We start from the raw sequence: 14,992 nt of genomic DNA on the forward strand, positions 1-14,992 counted from the left end.
TCTGTCCAGAACTCAACTCTGGGAGGCTGTGGAAATCCTTCGGCTAAGGTCCAAGCTGCTTCAGCCTGGCAATGCCAACCCCGCCTTCCGGCCTGGGAACTGCACTCGGCGGACCAGGTCCCGGGAGTCAAAGTACGCATGCGCCGACTAAGCGGCCCAGGACCGCGGGACTAATGGGCGCGCGCGCACAAGGCGGCAAGGCTGGGCGGGCGGGCGCGCGCGCCGGGGCAGGCGCGGAAGACCCGGGTTGGCAGGCGGGAGGCAAAGTCCTGCGCGCGGCGCTCGGACCCCGGCCATGGCTCACAGGCCTAAAAGGACTTTTCGGCAGCGTCCAGCCGATTCCAGCGACAGCGACGGCGCCGAGGAGCCGTCTGCTGAGCCAGAGACGCCGAAAGGGCAGACGGCCCCGGGATCTGCGGAGGAAGGGCCTCCCTCTGGAGGAGGCCGCAGGGAGGCGGCGGGACAGGCGCGCGGAGTCCGGGGTGCTCGGGGCCGGAGCCGGGGCCGGGGCCGGGTCTGGGCGAGTTCCCGGCGCGCCGTGGTAGCGGCCCCGCGCGTGGACGGCGGCACGGGCGTCCCAGGTACTAGCACTGAGGGACTGCGACGTCCCTGGGCACTTCCCTAGTGGTTCCTGTAACCCGCTGCTGACTGACAGCCGCGCTAAGTCGCCAAATAGTGAGCGAGGCAGCCCACCTGCGAGCCTCGCCCGCTGCCTGCACCTGCCTGTAGGGCGTCTTCGGGCAGTCGAAAGAATCCTGTACAGTTGGGTGGCTCTTTTGTGTTTTCGCCATCAGATGACACCACCAATTATAGCTATGGTAACAGTAATTGGCTTTATGAAGAACCTAGTCACAAAGGAGTTCAATAATTCCTAGTGCTGTTAGGTAGGCAAAAGTTGTATGTACATTTTGGAAGCTTGCCCAATTTCTTTTTTGATTAAACATAATGAGAATAGTACATTTAAAAATCTCTAACAGGTTTTAGGAAATTCTTTTTTCTTTTTATTTTTCATCAATTATTTGTAAAAATCAATGATAGTATGTGCAACACTAAGTAGTGTGACGGAGATTGATGATGCCGTAGATTGTACCCGTCATGACTTTAAATACAATGCAGTTATTTTGAAGGAGCTTTAAGTTTTTAAGTAAACATTTCAAGCAGCTTAATGTTGTTTACAAAAATATGCTGCTGTGAGTCGGAATTGTAGCTTAATAAGGAATATGGTTTGGGGTTAGTCTTGAGATCCAAAATCACTGTTCTTAGCCCCATTGAAGTGATCTCAGTGATTTTTCTTAAGTTTTTAATTGACAGAAAAGTGTATGTACTTGTACAACACGATGTGTGAAATATGTAGGGTGGCTAAATCTGGCTAATTGCGTGTATGCTTTATCTCAGATATTTCTAAGTAGATTTTCAAGTATGAAGTATATTGTTATTAACTATAGTCATGTAGAGTAGATCTCTTGAATTTACTCCTCCTACTTAAATTTGTCTTTTGAGCAACATACATCCCCAACCACCACTCCCCTCCACCCCAGCCCCTGTAAACACCATTGTGCTCCCTGCTTCTGTGATTTTCACTTTGTAGGTTCCACATGTAAGTGAGAACACACAGTGTTCTCTTTCTGTGCCTAGCTTATTTCACTTGACATGATACCCTCCAGGTTCATGATCTTACTGATGTCTTAGACTTTGTTATGACCTTTTATATTTGCTTTTGTACCCTAAAATATGTCAGTCATATGATTAAACTTTAGTAAGGAGAATTAAGGCCAGCAATTTGCCTTTTGTCTTCTGGAGCAATGGTTCTCAAACTTTTTGGTCTTTGGAACTTTATACTCTTAAAAAAATGATTAAGGATCCCAAAGAGCTTTTCTTTCTGTAGGTTGTACTCTATCACTACTTACCATACTAGAAATTAAAACTTTATATAGTATTAATTCATTTTTTAAAAATTATGTGTAAGGATAAATAACATTTCTGTGAAAAATATTTTCCAGAAAATAGAAGAGTGGCATCGTTTTCAGTTTGCAAATCTCCTTAATGTCTTAAATAAATAGAAGATAGCTGAACTGTCACCACTGCTTCTGCATGCAATCTGTTGAGTTGTGTTGATTTGGTTGAAGTATTTGAATAAAAGACAGGCTCTCTCTCACAAACATGTGGCAAGAGTAGTACCTAACAGCCTTTTTAGATCAGTGAGGATGTCGTGCTTTAATATTACAAAGCTTATCAAGTTAATAATAGTTTCTTCAAGGCTAGTGGCAATATAGAATGTTACTACAGGTCTCTGTTACATTAAAATTCAATGGTCTGTTTGGCACTTTGAATAGATCTTTTACCCATGTGTAACTGATAATTCATGCATTGATTATTTGGAAAGTTTGTGTATACTAAGTTTGTAGATCTTGCAATTGTTTATGCATTTTATTATACAATATCAAAAATTACTTAATATTATCACCAATAAAATATTGGGAAGCTGTTAAGTTCACAGTGGAGGATATAGGTTTTCCAAAATTCCAATTTTCACTTGAAATCTCTCATTCTTAAAGTAATAGGCACAACTTGGCCCATGTTTTTTTGTTTTTTGAGACAGAGTTTCACTATGTCGCCCTTGACAGAGTGCTGGGGTGTCACAGCTCATAGCAACCTCAAACTCTTGGGCTTAAGTGATTCTCTTGCCTGAGGCTCAGAAGCAGCTGGGACTACAAGTGCCTGCCACAACGCCTGGCTATTTTTTTTGTTGTCCTTGCAGTTTTTTTTGTTGTTTAGCAAGCCGGGGCCAGGTTTGAGCCCACCTGCTTCAATGTATGTGGCCAGTGCCCTAACCACTGAGCTATAGATGCTGGGCCAACTTGGCCTATGTTTAAGCAAAGGTTTTGTCAAATATCTCTGTCTGAGTAACCAGATTGTTTTGTAAATTATTTGTTCAAGGTGAAAAATGATGTTTCACCTTGAATGCGATGGCTAATTCAACTTACAACTCAGGTAGATGCTTTTCCTTGAGACAACCATGGCATTTCAGTATGCAACAAAAGTGCCTTGTGTATACTTCCATCTTCTCATACAGAATATTAAAGAGACATATCCAAGGATCAAGATTTAATAAACTTTATAATTTTGTGTTGCTTCATGAAGTGAAAAAATTGAAACTAGCTTTTTTTCCCTTGCCAATGCATGATGATTAAGAATACAATAACTGCTACTACAATATGGTGTCATTACCTTGATTGATGGTAACAACAGTTTTACCCACCAATGCTTTGTCTTCATTAAATAAATGTCAACAAAGTTAAAAGAACAACTAACATGTTAGTATTATGCTAAAAGTAGTTTTGATTTCACAGACTCTCTGAAAGGGCCTCAGGGACCTCCAAGAATTGATGGGCCATATTTTGAGAAGCACTTTTTGGAGGTTAATTTACTTTGGGAATTCAAAGGAGTTGTCAAAAATAGCAGTAGCTAAGAAAAATGTGAGTTGCAACTATCTTCCTTTAGTCTTTTAAATTTTAATTTTACTCCAGACATTTTTGAATTCTATGAAGATCTAGTTAAAGTGAAATTTAAGATAAAGAATACCATATAATCTTAAATTTACTCATGCAGATTATCAAATTATTGTGAACTAACAAATCTTTTCATATCAGTAATGTCAAGAATTTCTTTACGTTTTGGCCATTCAATTCTTACCACACCCTTGTTTTATGTTGTAATGTTATCTTTGTTTAATAGATTGCGCTAAACAGACTAAGTGACCTTCCCAAAATCACACGCTGAACAGATAGTCTTACACTTTAATTTTGACCAAAGTGCTCATTATAAGTTCTTACCCCCAGACTTAATATAAAGAGGGCCTAAATTTTGGAGTTGGATGGAATTAAGTTGAAAGGCCTTTCCACTTACTAAGTTGATGTTACTTATCTTTTCAGTCCTTAGTGCCCTCACCAGAAATGCCATTTACTGTATAGAATTGTGAATATTAAATCATGTAAGACAGGGTTCAGTGTGCATAGCACATATATATTTTAAATATTTTTTCTACTTATTACCACTCTTATTCACTGCCATCATTTTTCTTTTCTAAATATTACTTCAATTTTTGTCCCTTTAATTTTTCTCTAGTATTTTCTTCCCTTGTTGCATCCTTCTGGAAATATTTTATTAGATATGTATATAATACAAATACAATAAGTCTTTATATGCTTACTAACCATCCAGTTTCAGAAAGAGTGGAAGTTGAAGAAAGACCTGTATACCTATTTTAATTATGTGGAGTAGTATTAAAATACCATATATAGGTAAGGCATGTGTTGTTCAGAATTTCAATCACTGATTCCATTATTTTGATTCTTTCTTTTTATGTTAAAAAAAAAGTCCTGTTAGAATCCAGAACAGTTGATCCTTCATCAGATGAAGAGGCTGAAATGCATCATTCCTTAGAGAGTAAGGATGATCAGAGTTCATTGTCTGACAGCTCTGACTCTCTAGAAGAAAATGAGTTCTCATCGACAGGTTGGTGATATTTATAATATTTGTAATTTGTAATCATTAAACATTTTATTTCTAATGTATTTTCTATACTAGTGATTCTTATTGTTGATAACACAACAAACTCTACTTTAAAGTATGGGGGAAGTGGATCATCACTAATGATCGTCAGAGTACCAAAATTTGCTGCTTGTTTTCATTATGGAACATGCCCAAAGTCAGATACCTTTTTTTTTCCTTTTTTTTTTTTGAGACAGAGTCTCATTTTGTCACCCTCAGTAGAGTGCTTTGACATCACAGCTCACAGCAACCTCTAACTGTTGGGCTTACACAATTCTCTTGCCTCAGCCTACCAAGTAGCTAGGACTACCGGCACCAGCCACAAGGCCTGGCTACTTTTTGATTGCAGTCGTCACTGTCGTTTAGCAGGCCCAGGCCAGGCTCAAACCCACCAGCCTCAGTGTATGTGGCTGGCACCCTAATCACTGAGCTATGGGCACCAAGCCAAAGTCAGATACATTTTAAGAGGCAAAGCTAGGACTCAAACCTAGGCAGTCTATTTTAGAACCTATATTCTTAACTGCTGTGCTATACTAATTACCATGAATACCTGAGGGATGGTAAGAATTTGTCAGTGAGGATGTGTTAAGTATAGTGTGTAGTACCATATTAAAAACTCTAAGAGAATATATATAATATGTGTAGAGAACTAAAATTAGTTCTGTTTGGCTGAAATGTTAAGTATTTGATTAGGAATTTAAGACAAAGAAACAAATCAGGAGAGACAAGTTGGAATCAGGTTATTCAGGACTTGGAGAACTGCTGAAAATTGTATACAAACAGATGACATGACCATTATTCTATTTGAGAACAGTCTAGTTCAGGAGTTGGTGACAAATGGCCGCCAGTCTAGTTCAGGGGTTGGCAAATCTCACCCACCACCTGTCTTTGTAAATAATGTTTTATTAAACCAGTCACACCCTTTCAATTACTTAGTATTTGTGGCTGCTTTTGCACTGTAATGTCGGAGTTGAGAAGTTGCAGCAGAAACCTATGACCTGCAAAGTCATAGGCCCTTTCCAAGGATTTATAATTTGTTTTGTGCTGTGGACTCCTTTACAGTCTATTGAGGCTTAATACCTATCTAAAAAGATTAATAAAATGCATAGCTTTATAAGGAAACAAATGATACTGAAATAAAATTGTTAAAATATGTTTTAAAATATTAATATAGTAATAAGTACTTCTGTATTATTAAATAAAAATAATCAGTGTAGCTCTGTAGCTTTGTGTTTATTTTTTTCTTATCTGCATTCACAAGGTACAGAAGAACTGAATGATAATATCGCCAATATTAAAAATTGAAGCCTGGAAGGCCAGGTGCAGTGGCTCACACCTATAATCCTAGCACTCTGAGAGGCCAAGGCCAGTGGATTGCCTGAGCTTAGGAGGTCAAGACCAGCCTGAAAGTGAAACCCTGTGTCTAAAGAAATAGCCAGGCATTGTGGTGGGCACCTGTAGCCCCAGCTACTCAGGAGGCTGAGGCAAGAGGATCATTTGAGCCTAAGAGTTTGAGATTGCTGTGATCTATGACACCACGGCACTCTACTAAGGGTGACAAAGTGAGACTCTGTCTCAATTAAAAATAAAAAAAAATTGAAGCTCTGTCTGAAGCCCTGTCTAGATTCTAGATCAGTGGTTCTCAACCTTCCTAATGCCTCAGCCCTTTAATACAGTTCCTATGGGTCACGACCCACAGGTTGAAAACCACTGTTCCAGATAGAACAATGTTAGCAGCACTGTCCACCAAAGGAGAGAGGGCAGTATTTGGAAATGTATGGGATAATGCTTGTTTGTTTGTTTTACTGAACACTTAAAAGTGCAAGGGGCATATTGGCTAGAGGAGAAAAGACAGAAGAATGTGGTAATTTTAAGTACTGGTGTGTGGAAGGGGTGCATTTATTTTGTGTTCAGATGACAGAACTATTAAAATGATCCAGGAATAGAATAGCTGCCTTGAAATAGTACTGGCAGCAAAGACTTTTGTTAACTAACACAAAATGACAGTTGATCTCTCCACCTTCGATGATTGTGTATCAAATAGGATGATGTAAGGGAAACATGGTTTGAGTTATAAATTTGTAAAAACATGATGTTTCTATTATAAAACAATACGCTAACTGTATCAATTCATCCTCTGTCTGCCCAGCATCTGCTGTGTGGGAAACCTAGAGTTAGGTGCTGGTTATGGAGAAACAAACTACTCCCGTCTTCCTTGAACTTTTACTTTTAATTGTACCTTGAGAGAGGATTAGCTTTATGTAGCACTGGTGTCTCACTAGTGAGTCCCGCTGCTTGTGACTTATTAATTAAACCCTATTAAGTCATTTACAGGTGAATCACTTCCATAAAATTATTTCAGTTTCCATATTTATACACTTGAGTTATCTGATCCGAAATGTATCATTTTAGCCCTGACTGCACATTAAAATTCCCTAGGGGACTATGAAACCAAATACTGCTCAGCTCTACCTTAGATCAACTGAAGCTGAGTCTCTGGTGTATCAGTTGTTTATCAAGCTTCCTAGCTGATTCTAATATGTAGCCAGGATTGCTATATGTAACCTGCTGTGGTGGTTTTGAATCTTCATTCTGCTTTAGATTGTATTGGCTGCACCTCCCAGCTTTAAAAACTTATCTTGTCTTCATTGATACCACAGTAAGTCATTAAACCAGACAAGACAGAATACAGAGCTCTATGGCAGGTCCCTGCTTAGCTTCATAAGCAACATTTTTTTAGTAGTTATTAAACCAGTTAAGAATTTGGTGAATGCCATGAGTTATCTGACATATTTTAACCTTAGCCACAAGGAAAGACTCCAACTGTTAAATGCTTTGGGAGAATAAAGAGATACCTGACCTTTATCATTTCCCTGATAGTTTATAAATAAATACCAGCCTATCAAAAAGTAAATCACTTGATTTTATATTACTTGTTCTTGATGCATCATTATTGCTTCATGATTAACTCAAGCACTTTTAATTTTCCTTAGGACTTATGCCAAATATATCAGACTGTGATTTCTAAAATCTGTTTCATTTTTTATTTGTTTCAAACATTAGAGCATTTGTGTATCTTCAGGCATATTGCATGTTTTCTATTTCTCAAAAAATTTGGGCAAGTTTGTGGGAAAGGTTAGTAAATTGTACTTGAGCCCCAGTAGTTAGATGTCTCTTTAATAGTTTGAAATACTTGAAATGATGGAAATTTCTCTTGTCATTTGTTTATGGTAATATCCTCTTTAAGAAATACTTAGATCGGCTCGGCACCTGTGGCTCAAGTGGCTAAGGCGGCAGCCACATACACCTAAGGTGGCAGGTTCGAATCCAGCCCAGGCCTGCCAAAAAACAACAGTGACAGCTGCAACCAAAAAAAAAAAAAAAAAAAAGCCAGGCATTGTGGCGGGTGCCTGTGGTCCTTGCTACTTGGGAGGCTGAGACAGAAGACTCACTTGAGCCCAGGAGTTGGAGGTTGCTGTGAGCTGTGATGCCACAGCACTCTACCCAGGGGAATAGCTTGAGGCTCTATCTCAAAAAAAAAGAAATACTTAGATCATGAAGAAACTAGTTTTGAATTGGAAGAGTTTATATTAATGAGTTTTTGCTGTACAAAATGAAAGGGGAAAAAATTAGCCTCTATTGAGAGTTGCTGCCATTTAAATGTTTTTCACCTGGTAAATGAACCTGATTTTTTTTTTAAAAAATACTTTTTAACTTCTCGTATTTATTCATGTGGTTCATAGCACAGAATGTTGGGAGCTGACTTGGCTTTATATCAGCTGTCTGTTTCTCGCTCTCTAAGGCCAAGTGGCACAGGGGAGGGCACATCATAGTGTGATGTCTCTCTTACTTGGTAAGTCAGACTGGTCTGTCACGATGCTCTCAACTTCTGCAGTGCTCACTGACTGAGGCTCTCCATACCCAGCTCTCTACACACACACCTCCCTCCAGTCTCAGAGCTTTCAGAAGTGAGAGATACCTAGCCCTCAACAGAGACCAGCACCTGATCAGTAAAAGAATTAGAAGATAAAATCAAGTCATATAAGTATATTTTCTGGGACTTCTATATTTGTTTTATTTCTCAAAATTGTATTTAATCTCATATTAATTTTTGTCCTTTACTGATGTACATTTTGTGCCATTTATTGAAGTCACATGCATGTATCAAAATAGTGAAAAACTGAGGGAAATGGTGACATTTTTCTTTGTTTAAAGGTGAGGACTACTGATTTCTGTTGGTCTTTGGTTTTCAGTGTCCTCTTTGTTGCTTTCAGGTAAGATCCCTGATGCAGCTTTTATTCAGGCAGCCCGTAGAAAACGAGAATTGGCCAGGGCCCAAAAGGACTATATTTCTTTGAATGTAAAACATACCTTCACCGTCTCTGGTGTGAAGAGAAACAGCGATGAAGATCTTGAGAGTGAGCCTGATGACCATGAGAAGAGGATGCCATTTACCCCAAAGCCTCAAACACTTAAACAAAGAATGGCTGAAGAAACAAGTATGTATCTAATTTATTTACCAATATATGAAGATTAAGGCATTTTTCACTAAAATATATAGTATGATAAAACACCACAAAAATAAAATGTCCCTTACAGGAAAGGCTGTTGATTTGGTTTTTATGTAGTTTCAATTTGGTCTATGATATTATGGCCTTTAAAAAACATATCAAAATGTTATTTTCAAAGAGTATGTGTAATAGTGTTTACTAATGCCTGACCCCCACTTGATCTTTTTTGATGGGTTAAAAAATATTATGCAGTATCTTATTTTTGAAACATTGAAAACTATCATTGTCGTCTTTATAAAGAATTTTAACATGGAAGCATCTATATAGATTTTACGGGTCATATATTAAAATCTGCTATAATAAAAAATTTCCTCTAGCAACAATTTTAGTCTCAAAGGACTGTTTATACATTTCTCATTTATAGTATGTGTATTTTACCAAAATTTTTGTTACTTGAAATAATATTTTTTAGAATGAGACTTTGCCTCCTTATAACTCAGGAATTATTTTTATGTTTTTGGATTCTCAGATGGAAATTGAGAGATCTTTGATAAAGATCTCTCTTTAGAGAATTTTCATATTTCAAGAATATTTCATTCTTTCTCAGTTTTTTATGTAGGTGGTTTTATAGTATTCTTTGGTGATAAGAATCAGATCTCTGGATTTGAGTTCCAGCTTCAACATAGTCCTTAGGTTTTTTAACCTCTCATTATATGAGTTTCCTCATTTGTAGAATGAGAGCAATAGCAGTGCCACCTTCTCAGAATTATTGTGAAGAATAAACAACATGTAAAGTGGTGGTAAGCCTGCATAATATTACCTCCCCCACCAAAAAAATATGCCTGCTATGTACAATTGGAATGGAAAACCATTAAATGTTCTTATGTGAACTTTTTTTCATAGCAAGCAGAAACGAAACAAGTGAAGAAAGTCAGGAAGATGAAAATCAGGATATTTGGGAACATCAACAAATGAAGAAAGCAGTTAAAATCATAGAGGTAATAATTTTTTATACCAGATGTATATGTGTTAGATTTCCTGTGGCTGCTGTAACAAATTACGGTACCACAAACTTGGTGAAGGCCAGAAACCTGAAATCAAAATGTTGGTGGAGATTTGCTTACTCCAAAGGCCTTGGGGTGAATTTTTCCTTGCTTTTTCCAACTTCTGGCTGCTCCAGGTATTCCTTGGCTTGTGACTGCATACCTCCTATCTCTACCTATCTCCTCCCCTTCCTAGAATATTATAGTGTCACAAAAGTTTGGTTACATAAATTGTTTATGTCATTTGAGTCAAATTATAAAGTGTTCCTGTTACCCAGACAGTATACATTATACATGTTAGATGTGAATTTAGTAATCGCCTCACCCACCTATTTGAGTTTGATAAGTGTTATTTCCATTTGTGCACATGAGTATTAGTTTCAATATTCAATAAATGAGGTATTTGGTTTTTTATTCCATTTTTTTTTTTATGAGACAGAGTCTCACTTTGTCACCCTCAGTAGAATGCTATGGCATCACAGCTCATAGCAACCTCAAACTATTGGGCTCAAGTAATTTTCTTGCCTCAGCCTCCCAAGTAGCTGGGACTACAGGCACCTGACACAAAGCCCAGCTATTTTTGCCTGTTTCTTCATTCTTGTAATTATTCACTTAGAAGAATGGTCTCAGTTCCATTCATATTGTTAAAAAAAGGTAGTTCATCTATTTTTTTAACAACCAAGTAGTACTCCATGGTATACATATACTATATTTTGTTAATCTACTCATGTATTTTTTTTTTTTTGAGAGGAAGAGAGTCTCACTATGTCACCCTCAGTAGAGTGCTATGGCGTCACAGCTCACAGCCACTTCCAACTTTTGAGCTTAAGAGATTCTCTTGCCTCAGCCTCCCAAGTAGATGGGACTATAGGTGCCTGCCACAATACCTGGCTATTTTTTTGGTTATAGTTGATAGCTGGCCTGGCCTGGCCGGGTTCAAACCCACCACCCTTTGTGTATGTGGCTGGCGCCGTAACCACTGTGCTTCAGGCACCCAGCCAAGCCTATCTTGATGGGCAGTGGGTTGTTTCCACGTCTATGCAATTGTGAATTGTGCTGCTATAAACATTTGAGTGCAGGTGCCTTTTCTTATGAAGTATCTTATTCCCCTTTGGGTAAATACCCAGTAGTGGGATTGCAGGATCAAATGGTAAGTCTACTTTTATTTCTTTGAGTAATGTCCATATTACTTTTCACAGAGATTACTTTGCAGTCCTACCAAAAGTGTGTAAGTATTCCTGTCTCTCCATATCCATGCCAGCATTTGTTGTTTGGACTTTTTGATAAAAGCCATTCTCAACTAGAGTTAAATGATAATCTCTTTGTGGTTTTGATTTGCATTTCCCTAATGACAGAGATGTTGAACATTTTTTCATGTGTTTATTTGCCATTAGTCTATGTTTTTTTGAAAAGATTCTGTTCATATCTTTTGCCCACTTTTTAAGGGGGTTGTTTTTTCTTGCTGATTTGCTTGAGTTCTTTGTATATTCTGGTTATTAGCACGTTATCAGATGTATAGCATGCAAATAATTTTTAATATTCTGTAGATTGTCTGTTCAGTCTAATGATTGTTTCCATGACTGTGCAGAAGCTTTTTAATTTGATCAATTCCCATTTTTTATTTTTGTTATGGCTATGATTACTTTTCATGAATTCTTTGGCTAGGCCAGTGTCTAGTTTTCCCACTTCTTCCAGAATTCTTACAGTTTCTTGTTGGGTAGCCCCATGTAGGAGTCTACCCTTTTCTTTACAGTCTGTCTTCTCTGTTTCTCTGTTGTGTGTGTTTCTCATAAAGACCTTGTCATTGGATTTCGGGCCCACTCAGGTAGTCCAAGATGATCTCATTTTAAGATCCTTCCCTTAATTGCAACCACAAAGTCTCTTTCTCCAAATAAGGTCAAAGTCACATAGTCCAGGGGTTAACTCATGGGTATATCTTTTGGTAGGCCACCATTCAACCCATTACACCATGCATATAATGTTCTTTTTTTAACTAGTATAAATGCGTTCCACTTGATAGCACCATTTTTATATTCTTTACTTTCATAATAACTGACAGTTTTATATTATACAGAGCAGATATTTAAAAGTAAAAATTAAACAAATAGTAAGGTTTAAAACAAACAAAATATGTACTGTTCCAAGGATATGGGTTCTGGGTCTGCTGCTAGACTATAAGCTTCATGAAATCAAGAATTATTAACTGTCAGTGGCTCCCATAGCTCAGTGGATAGGGTGCATACCAAAGCTGGCGGGTTCAAGCCCGGCCTGGGCCAGCTAGAACAACAATAACAACTGCAACAAAAAAAATGGCCAGGCGTTGTGGCAGGTGCCTATAGTCCCAGCTATTTAGGAGGCTGAGGCATGAACTGTGACACCACGGCACTCTACCCCAGGGTGACAGCTTGAGACTCTGTCTCAAAAAAAAAAGAAAAAATTAACTATTTTGTTGAGTGTTGGATATCAACAGTTTCTAATGTTATGAATGCTCAATAAATATTTTTACAGCTTTGAAAAACTCATTAAATTTCTCTCTCAGTGTTCTTATCAAGAAAATGGGAATGATGATAATGTTACATACCTGAATATATGGATATAAGGCTTGAAATTATAATGATATAAGTCAATGTGCTTAAAACCTATACAATACTATCGAAATAGCAGGTTTTATATTTGAATCTTTTTAATAAGAGTGCTCTGAGAAGCTTGGGCACACTTTCTCATGTCAATAGTCTCAGCGCTTTGTGAGGCTAAGGCAGGAAGACCTCTTGAGGTCAGGAGTTCAAGACCAGCCTGGGCAACATAGTGAGCCCCCATCTCTACAGAAAACTTTAAAACTACCTACGCATTGTGCTACACACCTATAAGCCTAGCTACTTAGGAGTCTAAGGCAGAAAGGACCACTTCACCCCAGGAGTTAAAGTTGCAATGAGCTATGGTCACCACTGTATTTCAGCTAGTGCAACAGAGTGAGATCCTGTCTTCTCAAAACAAAACAAAACAAAATCCTCTGAGATTATTTGTTCTTTTAAGTAAGCAAGTATTGTAAGGTTTCCGTGTTATTAAAACTAAAAAGCTAAGTAAAGATAAGCTTGTAGTTGTAATTTTGGAGTCTCAGATAAAAATGATTTAGAAGACTGTTTTTAGAACTGCAGCAGGCTTAGGTTTTTTTCTCTCTTTTTTACTAAAAGTAAAAACAGCATTTAAAAAAATACTTTGGAAAAGTAAATCCAAAGATTTAATAAGATTTAAATCTTAAATTAGTACCATTTTGAAAAAATAATACAGATAAATTGAAGAAAATTTTTTTGTTTTTAAATAACCAGAATTTCTTACTGATGACGTAAATGCAGATGTTGGGCATCTTTTTTTTTTTTTTAACCTAGCTCCATTTTATTTATTTTTATTTTATTTTATTTATTTATTTATTTTTTTATTGCTGTTTTTGGCCAGGGCTGCTACCCTTTTGAGCCACAGGCGCCACCCGATGTTGGGCATCTTAACCTTGGAATCTGATTGAACACGGCCACTCTCATTGCATACAATGTTGAATTCTGATTGCTTTGCTTGGCATGTTATAAATATCGTTTGCTGTTTATACATAGTTATGATATTAACTTTAATAGCTGCATGTTATTCATGGGAGTCAGTGAATCATAATTTTATTAACCATTCCTAATTCCAAACATTTGGGTTATTTGTGTAAGAATGAGTGAATATTTAATTATCTTTTTCTCCTTCCTTCCTTTTTTTTCTTTTTGTAGGTGTATGTTCTCAGACAATTCTCTTGTAGTAATTGCTAAGAGTGGTATTTCTAATCAAAGAAGATGAACTTTTTTATAGCACTTAGTACATTTCTCTGTTGATGTGAAAGAAACATGGCTCAATCTATAATGCACCAATATTATGGGGAATGTTTCACTACAGTCTCGCCAAAAGTTTAGTTGGCAAAAACAGACTCCCACACTTAAGTGATTTGTGTCTTTTATTTCTAACATAGTGTTTTTATTAGTTGCTTTATTGAAGATTTACCATACCATAGTATTAATTTCCTATAGCTACGATAACAAATTACCACAAACTTAGTGACTCAAAATGATAGAATCTTCTTAACTCCCAGAGACCAGAAGTCCAAAAACAAAAAAGTGTTAGTAGAGCTACACTCCACCCAGAAACCCTAGAACAGAATCTATCTATTCCTTGACTTGTCTAGCTTCTGGTGGTTGTTGGCATGCCTTGGCTTGTGGACATGTTTCTCTTTGTTCCATCTTCACATCAGCCTTAGCTGGATAATCCAGGATAAAGTCTTCCTATTTAAATCTTTAATTTAACTTAAATACATCTTTTGCCAGATACAGTAATATTTATATGAACATGAACATGTCTTTTACAGGGTCATCAGTAGCCTATTAGAGGCATTTGTAATGATGTGTAATATTTGTTGGAAGAGGTTACAAAGCTAAACAAAGTAATTACCGTGAAATTCTACAAGTTTTATGATGGAACTTTGTGAAGGGTCCCCAGATAGAACAAAGGACAAGTGGGAGGTCAGTACAGTAAGAAGAAGGATAAATGAGGAGGTTTGGAAAAGCCAGTACAGAACTGGTGATATTTGAATGGAATTTGAGACTGAAAATGTCAGGAGTGTTTGGGGATGTGTAGATAATATTGGAGCTGGATGGGAGGCTTGGTAAAATTTGAAATGAGAAATGATGATGCTTCGTGGAAAATATGAAAAGGATAATTAAGCCAGTGAGTTGGTTAAATATCTTGTCCACTTCTTCATATGTCCATGTGTAAAATACCGGTTCTTTAGGATCTTTTGAACATTCCAGGGTGTATTTGGAATTAATGAGCTGTGATTAGTCAGAGGACACTAATGTGAAA

The 14,992-nt window shown here is 37.5% G+C and overlaps 1 protein-coding gene across 1 annotated transcript in view; it reads left to right on the forward strand.

Annotated features, from left to right (window-relative positions):
• The first annotated feature begins 269 nt into the window (after window positions 1–269).
• Window positions 270–14,992, forward strand: part of GCFC2 (GC-rich sequence DNA-binding factor 2) — a 37,779-nt gene continuing 23,056 nt past the window's right edge. Inside the window, exons 1-4 of the mRNA XM_023515308.1 lie at window positions 270–581; window positions 4,378–4,515; window positions 8,826–9,050; window positions 9,966–10,060. Of these exons, the coding sequence (XP_023371076.1) occupies window positions 296–581; window positions 4,378–4,515; window positions 8,826–9,050; window positions 9,966–10,060 (744 nt within the window). The 5' untranslated portion in view covers window positions 270–295. The remainder of the gene's footprint in view (window positions 582–4,377; window positions 4,516–8,825; window positions 9,051–9,965; window positions 10,061–14,992) is intronic.

This window comes from Otolemur garnettii, unplaced genomic scaffold, assembly GCF_000181295.1.
Source record: "Otolemur garnettii isolate 467f Iridium unplaced genomic scaffold, OtoGar3 scaffold00068, whole genome shotgun sequence".
Taxonomy (NCBI): domain Eukaryota; kingdom Metazoa; phylum Chordata; class Mammalia; order Primates; family Galagidae; genus Otolemur; species Otolemur garnettii.